The sequence below is a fragment of the Oxyura jamaicensis genome, chromosome 14, assembly GCF_011077185.1.
Source record: "Oxyura jamaicensis isolate SHBP4307 breed ruddy duck chromosome 14, BPBGC_Ojam_1.0, whole genome shotgun sequence".
NCBI lineage: Eukaryota > Metazoa > Chordata > Aves > Anseriformes > Anatidae > Oxyura > Oxyura jamaicensis.
In genome coordinates this window covers 7529496-7548105 of record NC_048906.1, presented here as the reverse complement: position 1 = coordinate 7548105, position 18610 = coordinate 7529496, and the positions used below count along the sequence as shown (strand labels likewise).

Below are 18610 nucleotides of genomic sequence, written 5' to 3'. Positions count from 1 at the left end.
GAGGGAGAGAGAGAGAGAAGCGAGCTCCTCCGGGTCACACGGGGACCAGCACCGCCCCTGTGCCGCTGCCGGGAGCCGCTAGAGGGGGCTCGGCGACCCCCGGTCACGGCTCGGGGGGCGACGAAGGCGGCGGGGAGCCGGGGGATGCGGGCAGCCAAAGCCCGGCACGGAGGTGAGGGGGCCCCGCTGCTGGCGGGGAGTCCCCCGATCCTCCCCGCGGGGCCGAAAGCCCAGCCCCTTCCTCGGCCGTAGCCTTCCCGCCCGGCTCTGCCTTCCGGGCTGTATTTACCTCTCTCCGATTTATCGCCCCCCCTCAATTAACGTTTTATTGCTCTATGCTCAAAGAGCGGCCATAAACCGCTGGCCCGGCCCCCGGGCCCGCCCACACGGAGGCGGCCGGGAAGGCGCCGTTGGCCTGGGGTAAAAAGGCCCCGTCCCCGGCACCGGGCATGTGGCGGGGAGAGGGACGCCCGGGGCGGCTGCCTGGGACCCCACCAAGGGCTGGGGCCCCCCACTCCCTGCCGCCGCCCGCCATCGAGTTCCCTGAGGAGAGCTCGGAGCCGCGCTTTGACGGTAAGCGGGGCTGGGGGCCTTGAGGGGAGTCCCGGGGGCTGTGAAGGAGGGAGGTTTCCCCTTCCCCCCCCCCCGTTTTCTGAGTTTTCGGCTCCCTGAGTGAGGAGGAGGTAAAATGGGCGCCCCGCTCCCTTCCCCTCAGCCCTGAGGAAGCGGCGGCCGCGGGGGGTGATGCAAGAGCGGGCAGGGCCGCGACCGCTGCGGGAGCTGGGCCGCCCCCGGGGAGCCTCGTCTTCTCCGGTTACTTTGTTATATAGGCACTTATAAAAATTAATTATAATTAGGTTCCTAATTAGCATCTAAAGCTTCTCGCTCAGCAGCAGCTCGTGTGCCTTTTTGTGAGCCAGGGTTGGGTTAAAGCTGTGGAAGGCAGGTGGGTATTTGTGTGTTTATTTTTTGGTACCTCGGAGTATAATGAGTTCTAAATTCCTTCCTCTGGTTTCCCTTTTCCAGAATCAGATGTGCCAGCAGAACTGCGAGTTGCAAATGGGTCACAGAAATTTGTAAACTTCACCTCAACCATCCAAAACCAGCTGCTGCTTGTGTCGCTGCTGGAGCATCTCTGCCACATGTACACGCACAACCCTGTTCATTCGAGGTGTTTGTTCCGAAGTTAGTAAGAGTAGTGCTTTCTTACTGCCATATATACCTGAATCTTCTGTGGAGGATTACAGTGGAATATCAGTAAAAAGCTGTAGGTCTTGTACTGTGAGGCAACAGGAGTAGCTCAGAGAAGAGGCTGTATGCCCTGAATCAGCTTTAATGGGGGCTGAGGACTTGCATTGTTTTCGAAAATAGTAAGCAAATGTTGTTGCTGATACAAGGAACAGACAGTTCTGTTTCAGCTAAATCATAAGAGCTGCATCACAAGAAGGGTAGCAAGGTAATTTTTAAAAATGAGACTATACTTAGTGGAAATGTTAAATATGATTTTAAAAACACAGATAAAAGTGGGATTTACTGTTAATACTTATCAAGAAATAGCTATGACAGTGTTCGCAACATCTGTCAAATTATGTTCTGTGAAAATCAGAGTAAATAGATTTGGAAGTCTTATTTTCCAGTAGAATCATTTGATGTAACCCTGGACCTTGCATCTTAGGTGTAAGGTGTCTCTTCTCAAATCTAGCTTTTTGTTATATGGCGTATCTTAGGTATTTTTGTTTAATTAAGCATATGCTTACTGCATTTGAGAAACAATCTAAGCTAAAAAAAAGCTTATTTTATGTAATCATAGAAAACAAAAATAGTCATAATAAATTGCTTATATTTGAAGCCATTTCTAGCGTCCCGTAATAACAGACAACTGTCACTTTGTCGTTCTTGAAGTGTGATGTAGATGTTTGGCCTCCTAGCTCTTACTATATCTTTATCAAAAGCAGAAATACATGTCAAAAAAAAAAGAAGCAAATTCCTTGTTTTAGGAGAGAAACACAGCAACAACAAAGTAACTTTCCATAAGACGTATAGGTCATCCTATGTGGGTATGGTCATCCTGTACTGATGTGCCTGATTTATGATACAAGACAAATTAAGACATCTGAATTTTTAACATGTTGATGTTAAACCTATATAGGGTAAAACCTATGAAGTTAACCTGTAAAGGCTTATGTGACCTAGACCTATAAAGGTCTAGTAGTAGACTAGACTAAGTTGGCCAGCCTGTACCAATATGCCTGTACCTGTCTCCTTCATGAAAGCTCAAGGAAAAGTAAAGAAACAATTGTAAGGATTGGATCTTTGCTGTTATAAAAGCAGAATTTACCTCAGAAAAGTAAAATTGTCCTATACTGGTATCCATATCCACAATTACTTTATCATAAATGAAGACAAAATAAAACATTTCTTAGAAATGGTTGGATTGGAGGAAGGGGTGCTGGATTTTAGAGCAATAGAATCATACTTATTTACTTTATGGTATATTAAATAATATTTGGGGGGGGGTGAATAATTTTATCTCTATAGACAGACCTATTTTGAAATTCTGTATCTATCTATTTGGTAAAGGATTAAGTTGGCCTATACCTATAGAATTATAGGCTGCCCTATACTGATATGCCATATCTACTCTGTCTTGTCAAAAATTAAAATAGTTTTAAAAGAATTTGTTGAATTGGAGAGGAGGAAGAAAAAATGGATTGTGGGAATACTAAATTATTACCTGACTGAAGTATTACACTGTTAATGATATACTTACCTACTTACTGATATGTTAAATAATTATTAGAAACACTAAATTATCCAGAAGTTGAGTCTAATCAGAACTTGCTTTCACTGGTCCAGTCGCAAGCACCCAGAGAGAGAAAGTGTTGCCATCTCTACCCTAGAGTGACTGAGGATCTGTGTGTGTTTTCTAATAACTGACAGCGCTGCCAGTCGGAAGACTTGAAGCATCTTAGAATTACCTTGGGGGTTTATTTAAGCTAATAAATGATTGTTGAATACTTGAATGTTTCACCATCCCCCTTATTGACCCAAGCGCCTTGGTTAAGATGTGGTTATTCCCATGTCCGCCCAGTGACCAGGGATCAGGTGTAGCCCAGGCACCTTCCAAAGTGTGGAGCTGCTTGATTTTCCTGTGTACTTCCATGACAGATTACATTCTTCCATTGGTATAGTTTAAGCTGATTACCTAAGTGGAATAAACCTGATTAATAAAATAAATATACATATTGCAGTAATTATTACCTGTTCTGTGGTTTTGGTTGGTGTATTCGTGTTGGCATGGGTGGATCCCCCCCCACTTTCCTGCTGTATATAACTGTCCATAAGGATTGTATAGCAAAATTCCTAATTCCTTACAGGTTTGCTTTCAGTAAGTTTTATGTACGTTAAGAGATAATGGGCTGATTTTGAAATACCAATGCTGAAGAAACATCTTAAACAAATCTTACAAGCAAGTTTAAGACCTTGGAACACAGAATCACAAAACGTTAGGGATTGGAAGGGAACTTGAAAGATCATCCAGTCCAATCCCCCTGCTGGAGCAGGAAACTCCTAAATCTTTTTCATAGTATCTTTACAGCTGCAGCCATCTCTAGTATTTGTTAGTTTTCTCTCTGCCACTGCAACGTTTAACTCAGGCTGTGAAATATGCAGTGCTTTGGCAGGGGTGATGCTTTACTACAAGTACATGCGCAAATGTGTGAGCTTGTGTGGGAATTAGAAAGTCTTGACAATACCACTTTTTATTATAAACATATCCTCATACTTGTAAACATGCTTTGGAGCATCTTTTTTACTAAGCAAAATTAGTCTAGAAGTGACAAGTAAGTGAACGGGTAGATGTTTGTATAATTCACCTACTGAGGTGAGAAAGAAGAGGAGATGCCATGAAAGGCATGGCAAGTGACTGTATTATGCAAACGGGTTCTCCCAGAGCAGCTCTAGTTTGGTCTTAATTAGTTTTTATTGCGGAGAGTATGGGAAAGGGCATTTGAATAAGAGCGGCTGAATGTTCAGTTTTTCAGATGTGCTATCTTTCAAATAAAGTTTTCTCATTTAAAAAGCAACTGCTTATTGGCAGGCTTCGTTTAATGTGACCTTTCTCTCTGTTCCTCTGTACAGTACTTCGTCAGGCTTTTACAAGAACAGGGTTGCTCTCCCCTTTTGCCTTCTGTGATGAATTTAGTACTGTAAGACTGCAGCATAATAGAGCCATTACTGAACTAATGAAAGCAGCTAATCGACAAGTACTTAATGGGGTAAGCTTTGTTAAATTTGTTTGGCAACCTCTGCATTAAGGAATTAACACATCATTGCACCCAAAGAAGCTTTTGTTTTGGGGTTCTTTTAGTATTGGATTGGATGTTTTCAATAATTATACAAAATGGTATTCCAGTTCTACTGTTTCTGTTTGGGATGACACGATCTGGATTTACAGGTACAAAAGAATGCTTTTGAAGCCAGCAATATTTCATTCCTTATTAAATCCTAATTTTTTAAAAAGTGATTTCTTTATTCTGTTAAGCACAGGCAAGTTCTAAGAGTTCTATTCCTACAGCTTTTTTTCTTTTTTTCCAACAATAGACTGGCATCCCTTACAACTTTTAACTGTTCCAGTTGTTTGTGTTAACACCTGTGTTTATTATAATGGATTAATATTAATGGCAGGCATAATTTTATGTACTGCGTAATAGGCTTCAGGCTGAATCAGACCAGTTTGCTTATCTAGCTACTTTAACTAAGCTAGTTAATGTTGTCTTAAGCACATTTTAGAGCCTTCATTTTATCCTGTTTGCCAGCAGAACTTTGAAGGACAATAATCTCTCCAGTAAAGTGATGTTAGTAGATTACTGGTGGGATAATAATACTTTAATTTGGTGAAGCTCTCTGCGGAATGAAAGGCAATCTGTAACCTCATTTTCTTCTAAGGGCATAGTTTTAGTTACTGTTTTCATTTAGCTGTTTGTGCTGATGGCATGGTAGACCTATCACTCTGTGGCATGTTTTTATGTTGGATTTTGTTGTTTCACAGGAACTGGATAATGGAGATTCTCATGCAATTGGGTATGTATTCAAAGCATTTAAATGATATTTAACAGCTCCCTCCCTAAAGTTCTATGCTCCACTCTGAATTTAATTAGTACTGCATTTCATGTTTCCTCTCTGAAACATAGAAAAAAATTATAATTTTTCCAAACTCTCTCAGAACAATCTGATGAAAATTGCTTTTTCAGTACAATTCTTATGGTTAAGGTAGCCATATGGAAACGAGTTTTTCAGGAATAAACTTAAATCATTTGAATACTTACATTAACTCGGGGTATGTATGTGTAGCACGTAGGTTACTCTTACTGTAACTGCCCACCTGCATGCTGTTGCAGTCTCCTGGTTTTCAGTATGCAGTATGGCAATGCCAAAGTATTCTTTTTCTCTTCTTTTCATAATGTAGATAGTATTTTTAGATTGTCTATACCTGTAGCATATATAATACGTTCCTTAAAAGTTTCAATTTAGTTTAATGCAGCCTAACTTTTTTGAATAGGGGAAAAGAACTTCTCTTGGAAGCACAGACTTCACGATACTTGAATGAATTTGATGAGATTGCAAGACTAGGAAAAGGAGGATATGGTCAAGTATTCAAGGTATTCTTTACCTTCCGTTTATAACTTACCACTTTATAGGTAGTTTTTCTTTCAAATTTAGATTTGCTGTTTAATCTGCATATCCCAGTGTTCCAGTTGTGGCTGCTTGAAAAGAAAGCAACCTTAATTTGGATGTAAATTGTTCAACCTAATGTTGAATTGTACTGAACACTTGTGGCATACAGCCAGCCTAAAGCTCCCCACGTGGTATGTGCCATATATAAATGACCGTTGTGGTCTCTCAGATTTATTGAGAACCTGATCAAGCAGTTTTCAGTACCTAACATTTTTTTAACTGATGGAAAGACAGATGTAGAGATACGTATTTCAGAAAGATTGGATTAGATGTTTGCAGGCCTGAAATATGGTAAAAGTATAGTATCCTCATCTTAGATAGCTATTTTCTGATACAAGTGAGAGGATATTTGAATAGAGTGCAGAAACTAATTACTAGAAAATGGTTAGTTTTAAAGGATTTAATAACTCATAATCTAAACACATTAAAATCTAATTTTGTCATATTACAATTGTTTTCAGGTCAGAAACAAGTTAGATGGTCAGTTCTATGCTATTAAAAAAATCAATATTAAGAAGGCTACAAGAAGAGATTGCATGAAGGTATCATTTATCCTGGTTTGTCTCTGTTCTAACTCTGTCTCCTCTAACTGATTTCAATTTAATTTAGTAATGCGGTTAATATTTCTCAAAACATCAAAAATATTAATAGCATTTGTTATACATTTAGTATTCTGTGTTTCCAAAGACTTGACCCTACCAGTACCTAATAGAAAAAAGTAATTAAGAGGTATTTAAGTCCATTAATAGTAGTATATTAACCTTAATTTGGTCATCTCTTCAAAAATAAAAATCTTAATTTATTTTAAAGTTTCCAAATCTCCTCAGTTTTTGAAATAACTTTATCTTTTTTTTTTCTTTTTTCTGTCAAATTATGTTTTTTTTTGTTACCATTTGGGTTTACTAAGCACTCAGAATAAAGAACACAGACTGTTTCTTGTTGGTCCTGTTAGGTACTTCGAGAAGTTAAAGTGCTGGCTGGACTGCAGCATCCTAATATTGTTGGCTATCACACTGCTTGGATGGAACATGTTCAAACTTTATGTCCAAAAGGAAAGTACAGCATATTGTGCAATTCTTGCATCCTATGTATTATGTTTCCTATGTATATACGTATTATCCTATGTATAAGAGTATCTGTACTATTATTTGCAGGAGAGTACTTCTCTGATAACATAACTGGTTTTTTTTCCTCCTTAAAACACCAACAAAAAAAGCAAACTAAAGATGACCACCAGGTCTTTATGGCCCTCTGTGTGCTTCAGTCTTGCTTGTGTTCTTTGCTGAAAAACGATGATAATGATAAATTTGGAAGTGTGGAAATACTAGCTTCTCTTCCGGTAATATTAGAAGAGGATTTTAAATCTGGGTGAATTTCAGTGGAATGCAATGAAAACCTTGTAATGCAAAAACCAGTGAGTTAACAAGGAGAATGAATACTTGGGAATTAACCATTTCAGCTACTGGGAGAAAAGGGGTGAATAGGAGGAAAAAAAAAAGTTTCTTAGGTAAGAGACTAGAAATGCTTCATTGGGAAGGGGAAAAAAATAAAAACTTATTTTGCTTTTTGCAGGAGAGTTTTTAAATTTGACAAATAGAGTTTCATAGTTCTGCAGTGACAGAGTAATCTGTTTTGTTTTGTTTTTTGTGTGTGGACATCAGCTATTATCTGTAGCTGTTGAGAATTTTTCTACTTTTATGTTCATTTTACACATTCTTCCCTGGTGATCTTCCCTCCCCCTCTTTTTTTTTTTTTTTTTTTCCTTTTCTTTTCTCCCAGTTTCTCTGTTCTCAGCTCTTCCCACACTTTGTCCTTTGGTCCTTTTCAAACCCTAATCTGTTGGTCACTTTTCTTTTTCGTTCTCTTCCGGAATGCCTTTAGCAGTTAAATCTTTTGATCCTCTCTTAGTGGGAGGTTTGCTTATCCTCTATATGACCTTATTGCCTTCCAAGTCAGTGGATCGATGCCCAGTCTGCCTTAAGCACAAAAGAAAATGCATAGGAAGTTGATGGTATAGTAAAACAGACAAGAGATTTTAACTGTGATACTGAGAACGTTGAAGAATGCAACTTCAGTGCTAGGAGCACTTCACAAGAATTTAATGTCAATAATGTTAATACATAACTAGATCTACATGTGGGTATTGTTGTTCTTAATGGTTTTCTTTGACTTACAAGATGGGTATTTTATATTTGCTTTTGAAACCTTTATTTTGCTAAAACAAATTAATTATTCATATGAATAAGAAATTTTAATGAAAGTTATTTCAGGTGTTTTCAAAACAGCAGCAAGGTGGTGCCTTATGGAGTTGCTTCTTTAACTGTGTATTATTGTACACATTATAAGCCCTGATTTTGAATTGGCTAAAGTATTAATGAAATCTGTGTGAATGTAAGAAACACGGTACAACATTTTCAGTGATTGCTTATAACATTTATTTTCCTTTCCTATAAGGAAGAATGAGAAACAAATTACTGAGGTTCTTAGTAGACTAAGAGATGGCTTTTGCATTAGCAGAGAGAGAGAGATCTGCAGATAATGAAGTTCAGTAAGATGATATAGATTAAATGTTAATTTGTAGTACCCATCTGCATGTTTTGTTTTGTAAAACACCATATTTATCTTTTCATCAAATAGATAAGACAATATTGAAGTTGCAGCCATTATCTTTGGAGCAAGAGAGTGTCAAGTAAGTATTATACATCTCAATAATAACATTAATTTGTCTTTAACAGAAAGACTTTTTTAAAGTAACATTAAAACAGTACAGAATCCAGCATGTATTGCACAAGTGATTTTTATTTCCAAATTATAACAAAGAGTAAGTGTTAGTTATCCTTGTCATTGTTTCTCTTTGTTCTTTCTGTTGTATGAGCTGAAGAATGTTGCTGGGTACTCCTGCCTTCCTTGGATCTCTCAATTTTGGAGTGTCTGAGTGTTGAACTGAGCTTCAAGTTTACTTCAAAAGTTTTGTAGTATTCACCAACACTGATTTATACTGTGGAGTTTTATTAGAGCAAAGTGGCCTTTTGTTTCTCAGAAGTATTGATTAGCCCTTTTCATAAAGAGACAGAGTCCAATGAGGTATCTTATAGTGTAACTTCCTGAGAAGGAATGGATCAGCACACTTCTGCCCAGTAAATGCTGTGACCCAGGACTGTGTGTACCTATGAGCTGTCTGGGTCAGCTATCAAAAATCTGTGCTGAGGGAAGATATAAAAGGCTAGAACCTACACTGCCAGTTACATAATGTTTTATGTGGGGAAGCAGCAGAACTTTTACTCTGCAATGCAATTCACAATAAAAAATAAAGTTTTCAGAATGGTGTATCACAAATAGTTGGCATAAAACGGTACATATTTTGATTTCCCTCCCTTTATCCTTTTCAGTAATCACTGTCGCATTCAGAGTGTGGGAAGTGGTAGTTCAATTATCTTTGCTGACCTTACTTCACAAGAGGAGAAGTCCCGTGACAGTACCTGTCTTAGAAATCTGGATAGTGAATCAGTGCAGAACATGGATGTAAAGAATGATTTCACTAACAGCAGTAGTAAAGAATGTATGAAACCAAATGGATGTGAATTACCCCTGGAAGTACAAGAAGACTCTGTAAGTAATGTTGACAGTGGGTCAACTGATTTTAAAAATCATTCATCACATGGACCTCCTTGTAGTCTGGATCTAGATGTTAGCACTGAAAGTAAGTCCTGCACTGAAGGATGTTCCAAGAACGATGTAGCTCTCTGTGGACAGTTTGAGGTAAGTGCCTTTCTCTTTAAATATACTTAGCTACTGTCTAGTTTAATGATGACTATAAAGTGGAATTTGATAAACACAGAAATTATTTATAATGATAAATTTAAAAAAGAAAATTACTGCTAGAGGAACGAAAATTGTAGAAGACTTTTACTTGTAACTTAAATTTATGTCTGAAATAAATTTACTTTTGATTACTTTTTAGAGAAAATAAGTAAAGAAGTATTGTTCATGTTACACTGGCAAAATCATGGATTCTTATTTTTCTGTTAGGTGGAGTATCGTTTGATGCTTCATATACAGATGCAACTGTGTGAACTGTCCTTATGGGATTGGATTGTTGACCGTAATAAAAAATACAGTGAGAGAACAGAAGAAACTGCCAGTAAGATTCATCACTGATTTTAAAATTTACATATCATAAAGCAAATATTTATTTTGTCCTAATTGAAAGTCCATTTACATGATTTAATGTTTTAATTCAGCAGTTTATAATACGGATCTTCTTAATTAGATTATTTATTCACTTCATCTAGTAGCTGCTAGCATTGAACCTTTAATGTTATGTGTTGGTAAAAGAGATTTAAGTTCAGGAGTTTTAGACAACTCATCAAAGAAGAGTGAATGTATGCCTGAGGCATAGTTGTTACCTGGAGAGATGTGTACGTGGACACTACTACTTGTTTGGAACAAAGTTTTTTTTAAAGAAAGAATTTGCTCTTTCTCAGTAAGCTGTTTAAATAATTGAATTTTTACTTTGGTAGCAGTCTAGCTGCTACAAAACAGAGCTCTGCGCGGGCTAATTTATCTGCTGGGGAAAACATAAATGCATCTTCTGTTCCAGACAAGTTAAAACACTTAAAAGCTTTCAAGTTTGCTCTTAAAGCTAATTGTCATTGGTCTGAAAAACCTAACATTTAATCTTAGTTTAATCACTATTAAGGTAAATCTGTTGTTCCCGTTAGTCATGGAATGAGGTTTAGCAGCTAACTGTTTTTCCCTGTCAGCTGACTTTCCCCGATGTCTTCTGTAATCATAGTCTTTATAGCTTTCATAGGCTTAAGAGATGACATTTCTCTTCTAGGAATGACAGAATTGCTAGGGCATTTGGCCTTGCAAAATGCCCTTTTCACAAACTTTCCACAAGCAACAGGAGAGAAAAAGTGAATGCTATAGGTTAGAGATTAAGAAATAGAAACCCAAGAGGGAGGCAGTGGTGAGTGTTGAAAGTAGCAGCAGACGTTAGATCTGGGTCATTAAAGTAGGAAGTCAATGCAGTTTAATAAAAATAATAGTTTGGGAAATGGTAAAAAAAAAAAATCATTGTTAAGTTTATGTAGGACAACAGCAGGCAGAGAAGGTTCGGGAATTTCAGAGGGGAGCACAACTGTAGAAGGATCCAAAAAGGAATGTTGCAATTTAATACAGACAGCATACCATCATGCAAATGATTATGGTTTTATTTAGAACTGTATCTTACGTTCCAATCTATGAGTTGCATGGAAGTGAAGAGTTCAGGAAAACACCGTAGAAAGAGATTAAAGGAACAAGATTTTTTTTGAATGAGAGCAGAAAACATGGGAAGTAGTAAGAAAGGAGAAGTGGGACTAGAACAAAAGGTGCACAGTGAAAAGTAATCAGATGTCAGTCATCTCTGATGCTGTGGTCAGGCAGATAACAATAAGAAAAACCCATCAATGTTTCACAGCAATCAAGAGATTGTCATGCGTTTTCCATTATTTTCAAACTCTAATTTATGTTGTAAGGAAGACAATAACCTGTTTTTCTTTTAATTTTCATATACCATTCTGATCCTCTTGGAGAGTGATAAGAATATCATTGGTTTGGTTTTAATTAAGTTCATGGGTCTCTTAATCCAGAACAAATAAGTACAGTTTTACAAAAGTTGTGATTAATTTATGGAAACCACAACTTCCAGTCATTACTGGGGCCTTGCAGAATTCAAATCAGAGTCAAATATACACACAGTGAGGATACTTACTTTCGAGTCTGTGATTGTTAAATTTTTAATCTAATAACTATGATGAGGTTTGGACAAATCTTTTCATGCAGATGCATTCATTTCCCATGAACTGTTGCCTTCCAAAGTTTGAGCTGAGTGACTTTCTGCTGTTTCAAAATACCCTCTTAGGAGAACTATGGGAACTTTCATTCTTGAAACTGTGTTCATTCTATTTTTTTTCCCATAAATAAATTAATTTCAACAAGACATAGTATCAAACTAAAATACGTCAGCAAAATTAGCTGAAATAATACAGATTTTAAATTCTTTTAAGGTCCATACCATCTTGTGGATGTCAACTGGACAATTAAAATTTTTCAGGAGCTATTAGAAGGAGTGTGCTATATCCACAGCATGGGAGTGATGCATCGAGACATTAAAGTAAGTTCTTTGAATTATCATTTGAGGCTAAAGAAAACCTGAGGTTAAAGATAGCTTACATGATGGAAGGATGAAAGCAACTTCATGGTTAATTTGAGAGGACCTGGGCTCTTAAGAATTTAGCTATATTATATATGAAAAATAAATTGTCTCCTCTATACTATTACCATGTTTTCTTTAAGTATTTCTCAAATACTTAAAGTAAATTCTGATTAAGCTCTGGAAATGTCTTCTAGTTTGTGAAGCCATTGTCTTGTCCTAAACAGGGATGGACAGATTGGTTTTATTTGGTCCTTCCTTAAACAGGATAGGAGCTAAATTACCTAAAAAGCAGTCTTTTAAGTAACTATAAAAATAAGCAAAGACCCTTGAGTGCTTCTCAATTTGCTAACAGCAAATCAAATAGCTTTTGAAAATAAGTTCAAATTATAGTTATTACATTCTTTTTTTTGATAATTTGTCCTCAGCTACAAATAACTGCTGTCTTTCAAAATGGTTGTTATCAAATCTAAGGGATTGAAATTGTAGCTGACTTCAGTGAAGGAATGAAAAGTTTGTTTTCATTCATGTTAAATGTAGTGAAGATCAGACTTAGAAAAATAGACTTCGAATGGATTAGAATAGATGCCCATTTTATGTTCCTCTGTAGTTTTTTGGAACTCTAATCATAACAACAGCTTTGACTTGCTGGCTTAAATGTGAAACGTAGGTAGAATACATCTTGTCACCCCCCCCAGCTTAAACTCATGGAATTGATTAACAGTGATGTGAATGTGTATTCTGCTTCCTTCAAAGGTTCTCTGCACCTGAGATGATACCTATATGAGGAAATTTCTGTAAATACTATCTTAGTTATTAAAACTCCACATAAGAAAACGTGAAACGACTCAAAACCACACAATATTAATCTCCATTCTGGATCAATTTTAATTTTCTATGGGCTGTTTCTGGGTTAACAGTTTTTTAGTTTGCTTTCCTGTTTAGCGTCATCATGGCTGTGTTTTCCAAATGCCTGGTAGCTGTATAAAGAATTCCATACAGTTACTGGAAGCCTATTTTTGAGCCAGTGCTTGTTGTTTTCGCCATACATTCTTCTAACAGTGATTTTGCAGATATCCTGAAGGGACAGTAATTTCTGTGATAATGTTAAAAGGAAGTCTTTCAGTGCTTGGGATTCTGGGAATAGAAGTCCAGTGGGTAGTTGTCCTTGATTATCTGTTAACTTCAGTGGATAGGAGAATCCCAGCAACTTGTTCAACAGTGCTGTATCTTTCAAATTTGGTCTGCGCTGAAGAAATGAGAAGAGTGGAGATTGTCCGTCTCTTGTTAAAGTGTTGATGTCTGCCTTATACTCTAACAGGAGATCAACTATTTCCTTTCTGCCACCTGAGCAGGCCTCATGAATAGCTGTTCGTCCTTCACGATCTTGGATATTTACACTGGCTCCGTTACTTAACAGTAAATGGATGCAGTCTGTGTTGACACCTAAAATTCTGCTTGCTTTAGATGATGCTGCACACACTGCAACGTGAAGGGCAGTTCTCCCACAAGTTGGAATAGCAGAATTGATATCTGCTCCATGTGCGATTAAAGCTGCCATTTTCTCAGTGTTTAGTGATCCTGCAGCTATGTGAAGAGGTGTCCAGCCAGACTTGGCTGTGTCCTTTATGTTGAGAGAATACTCAAAAAGAATGCATATAGGTGGAAAGGCATCATCAGACTGCTGGCCTGAATGTAGCAGATGGTCGTATTTGTAACTACTCATTTCAGGATGTGTCTGATGTATTACAGTGTGCAAGATACAGAGACACTTTTCTGTAATATGCTGTCGAGTTTGCTGATCTCTCTGAAATCTGACTGAAGTGGATGTCCCAGCTCTATAAGTACTAGGCAAATCTGGTATGAGATGAAGTGCTGTGTAGCCTCTTGTTATTTCTGTAAAATAAAACACAGTTTCAGGTTCTTTTTTTTTATTACTATTAAGAAAAGAAATACTTTTGGACTGGTAGGGCATAACATTGTAACAGGTCACAAAATGTTAGTTGTCAGAACAAATTTTACGGGTTGTTATGACCTAACAGAAGTTAGGTCATCGATTCATTTTTGCTAACCACAGCTTCTGTGTGCCCAGCAGGAATGCATAAAATGATGTTATGCCTTGAGTTCCTCTGTTTCCCAGTTTTATAGGATGATAAATGAGTCGTCATAGTTCAGCTTCAGGTCACTGAAGCTCACAGAAGAAGCATAAGCAGGCAGAACCATCATGTCTGTAATACAGTGCTTGGGCTTTGGGACTTGTGGATTACAGCTTGTTATAGGTCAGTTCTGTTGTCAGTTGGGTTGTAAATCAACAAAATTTAGCAGCTTCTTGGACAGATTTGCTATAGATGGCTTCATCAGCTAGTGACTAGTTCTCACCTCTTCTCTATTTTCAGCTTAGAAAATGTCATTTAAAAAATCTATTGTAACAAGGCAGTTTTCACCATAAGAAGTGTATTCAACAATGATATGACTCTGAGTCAACAGATACTACCTCTGGTTATATTTTCTGTTTATATTAATTACTGAGTAGTGTTTCCTACTCACTTTTTCCATTCCATGCATGATTTAAGAGATCTGTTTTAAACCTAACGGTTTGTCTTGTGTTTTATATTTAGTGATTCCTTGAATGGAAGCCATTCCAAATTTTCAGCATTCATATGAACCATCTCTTCACATTTTCCCAGCTCTATGTGCTTTTTGAGATGGGAGGCTCAGAACTGTAGACAGTATTAAAGATGGCAGCATATTAATTCATGTAGTATCATATGATGTTTTCTTCTTTATATGCCCCCTTAGTTGGTAATGTACAATTTGCTTTATAGGCTGCTGATGAACATCAATTTGCCATTTTTGGAGTTGTCTGTTACCAATCTTGAGCGGTAACAGTCAGCTCAGAGACAGTTGTTGCCCATATAAAATAGGGATTGCTTTTCCTTTCATTTACATTTTAATGTTTATTTGCAGTTAATTCCTTTTGTCATTGTACTCCCTGCCTGTTAAAAATCACAAGATCCTTCTACACTTCTTTGCATTCAGACCTCATTGTTATTTCACTGAATAATACAGTACAGCCAGTAAATTTTGTCATCTCACCACTCACCGTCCTTTTTCTAAGTCATTTACAAATATGTTGTTAAGCATAATTCCCAGCACAAGTTCATAAAAAAAAAAAAAAATCAGTTGATGATATCCTTCATCTTGAAACCTGGCTATTTATCATTTCTTTTAAGTCTTTAAGCTAGTTACTTATCTGGGGGGACCTTCCCTCTAACTTCACTACAGTTGAGTTTAGTGAAGGTCCGAACAAATATCTTTTTGAAATTAATGTAAATGAGTTCAGCTGGCTTGCTGTTATCTAGAGGACCACTGACTCCTTCAAAGAAATGTGAGATGTGGAAGGCCCTTGTTGTGATCTGTTGGAGATCCATATTCCACTGTCCCCAAAGTAATACTTGTGCCTGCAAGTCCTGTGACTTCAATTTTACTAAGATTTAGGAGTCAGTTTTTATTAGAAGTCACAACCATTAAATGTTTTTTAATGATTTTTTTTTTCATTAGGAAAAAAAAAAAAAAGTGGGATTTCTTAATTTACAAGATTCTTTAAACAAAAATTATAATCCCGATCAAATGGTTACCTGGAGTGAGAGCAGGCCTATGAGTTGAGGATCCTCCCCAAGCAGTCACTGTTTCACTGACAGGATGATCAGATGGTAAAGCTCTAAGTGCTGTCATCTTCCATTATTACTTCATATAGCTCTTCACAGTGTTCCCTCTGTCCCCAGGAGAACACAGCAAATGTAGAGAGTGGCAGGTCTCTCTACTGTCTCTCTTGGTCATATTACTCGTAGACAAGGGACTTGGAGTTTTTGTAATGAAAATCCATAATCGGAAATAAAAGATTTGGAATCTATCCCTTGAGCAGTGTCATTGTTTGTGATGTTGTGGGATGCCTGGTTCGAGGGTAGTTTTAAAGTAACCTCATTCAGTGCAACATTTTAAACGTACTATAAAAGCAGCGAAAGTTTAAGAATGGAAAAAGGCTTCTGTTCCATTTGCTTTCTTGCCAGTGTTCATTTTATTCAGTAGGAAAAAAAAATCTGTACTAAGTAACACTGTTTTCATTTCTCATAGAAGTGTACCTAAGTTCAGAAACTTTGTGCTGCAGAGACTAAGTAAAAACTTTACTTTGATATTATGTTTTCTTTCATGTGGCAAGTATTTCTTTTTCCTAGACACATAGCACTAACAAGTCTGCTTAGTGGTTATACAGCCAAAACACACAGATATAAGTATTTCAGTTTTTCCACAGTCAGCGTTCCCTACTTAGCAGCCTCTCAGCACTTACTTTCTTAGCAACTTTCTAGGAACAAAGTAGCATGTGGCAGCTGTGCTTGTCATACAAAAAAAGTATGTTTGTTTTATGCTATGCCTAGCCCAAAGATCTCGGTCCTTCCTGCTATCTTAGTTGGTCTAATTTGCTGTGCATTTTTGCCTGTTAAGATTCCTGTTCTGCAAATTTCCATTTCCTGCTGAGAAGAAAAAAGTACTTTGTCTTTTCACTAAATCTTTGTTTTTTCCTATTCTGCTTTCTTTACTTTTCCCTAGATCCTTCATGTGTGGTCTTTCTCTCCAAACAGTGCTTGTTAACACATAATTTGATAGTCTATGACTATTTTTTTCTATCTCACTAACAGAAGTATTAAATAATCATTATCTTACCCCTCTGAATGGATGTTACAGATTTCAAAACAGCTGAATACATCATAATCATTTGTATAGGTTTGTGTAAGACTTCATACTCTCTTTTTATAGCCCAGAAATATCTTTCTACATGGATCAGATCATCGTGTTAAAATAGGAGATTTTGGATTAGCATGCAAAGACCTCCTTTCGGATGATGCAGATCAGTGGTTTCACACAGAAAGGACAAATGGTAAGAGCAGAAATCTTTGTAGGTTTCAGTATTTAAGTTCCTATCATATTAAAAACATTAATACTAAATTCTTAAATGAAATGGTAACCCTATATGAGTTGTCTAAACTGACTTTTTAAAGGTCTGACGCATACTTCAGGTGTGGGGACTTGCCTCTATGCCTCACCAGAACAACTGCAGGGATCTGACTATGATTTCAAGGTAGGGATTTTTTTTTTCTATGAAGCCAATTAAGTGCTGTTAAATATTACCTAATTAGGCACTGATATTCAGATTGTCTAATGTTATACCTTGTGCCTATCTGTAGAACCTGAAATGTAATTTTTCAAAAATTATGTATTTAATTTTAATAGCACAACTCCTCTGAAAAGAGTCCTACAGCGAAATTCTTAATTTCTGTAAGACGTACTTAGAATGGATTATAGGAATAAAACAAGCCCCTCACCTATGCATCATAGCTGGTAAATTTCTCTTCTACTATTGCTCCATTTTCTTGCTGAAACAAATCTCAGCTACACTGCTAAATGCAAACTTTGCATTTCTGGGTTCATCTTGAAGTGTAATTTGAATGAGTTGCTTTAGTAGTGCCATGGAACTTTACCACAGAACCTTTTCATATTGTGAAACTTATGTGAGCAGAAATCTAAGAAGTCATTTAAAATAAGGATTATCCCAGAACTTTTTCTTCATCCCTTTTCCAGTCAGACATGTATAGCTTGGGTGTTATCCTGCTAGAACTCTTCCAGCCCTTTGGAACAGAAATGGAAAGAGCAGAAGTTCTTACACATTTAAGGAATGGCCACATTCCTCATACTTTCTACAAAAAATGGCCTGTTCAAGCCAAGTATGTCAAGCTTCTCACCAGTCAGGTATCTACAGAAAGACCAACTGCTGCTCAGCTTCGTGAAAGTGAACTATTTCATACCACAGAACATGTAAGTTATGCCAATAGCCTCAGCCTTTGCAGGATAAAGAAAGGAAAATTGCTTTATAATGATCCCCTTAGTTTCCCTGCCATTATTTTTTTTTCAAATAACTTAAGAGGACTGTGATTTTTTTTTTTTTGTAATTCATTTTCCCCCCCCCGGTAATATTTAGGCCTAGTTCTGGTCTCTTAAAGTAGACAAATGGTCATGAGGTATATGTAACTTAATTAAGACTGGACACTTGATTTACATACCGCTTGAGGTAGATGTCATAAAAGTTTTTGAATTTTTCTGTCAGCTCTTCAGAATCTTTATTTTCCCTTTCCTTGAGTCAGTTTTTTTCAATTTGTAATATCAAATACCCCTACTACCTGTGGTGCTGCAGAATGAGTCTTGTTCACAATCCAGTACAGACACAAATTAGTAAGGCTTTATGCTTGCCTGTATATAAATGAAATAAACTGACTCCTACTTTCAGGTTATTTATAATCTACAGCAGAAGTTGAGACAGCAAGAGGAAGAAATAGAAAAATTGAAAGAGAAATTAAGACGTCTTTCTACTGAACAAGATGAACATATGAGCCTAGGTTCTCCAGTTTAAGTACAGGAAGAACAAAACTATTGTATATTAAATTATATAAAACTTTTTTTTTTTACATAAAATATTTCAATGCATTTTGATTTTCCTGTCTGTTCTTTAAATGTCTTCATTGTTTGGCTAAGGCAACTCTCCCATCAACAGAAAGGATTCCCAGTTAACCTGTACTGAGGCGTTTGGGTTACAGCAAAAGAATAAAAATACAAAACAACAGT

The 18610-nt window shown here is 37.0% G+C and overlaps 1 protein-coding gene across 1 annotated transcript; it reads left to right on the top strand.

Moving 5' to 3' along the window:
* Positions 1-6: 6 nt before the first annotated feature.
* On the top strand, positions 7-18472 carry EIF2AK1 (eukaryotic translation initiation factor 2 alpha kinase 1). Its single transcript, XM_035339690.1, has 15 exons — positions 7-573; positions 1027-1185; positions 4141-4277; positions 5051-5082; positions 5561-5660; positions 6198-6278; positions 6689-6788; positions 8374-8425; positions 9126-9495; positions 9766-9877; positions 11790-11896; positions 16751-16871; positions 16993-17072; positions 17573-17806; positions 18276-18472. The coding sequence occupies exons 1-15, from the start codon at positions 450-452 to the stop codon at positions 18396-18398; spliced, it is 1932 nt and encodes a 643-aa protein (XP_035195581.1). The 5' UTR covers positions 7-449; the 3' UTR covers positions 18399-18472.
* The last annotated feature ends 138 nt before the right edge of the window (positions 18473-18610 follow it).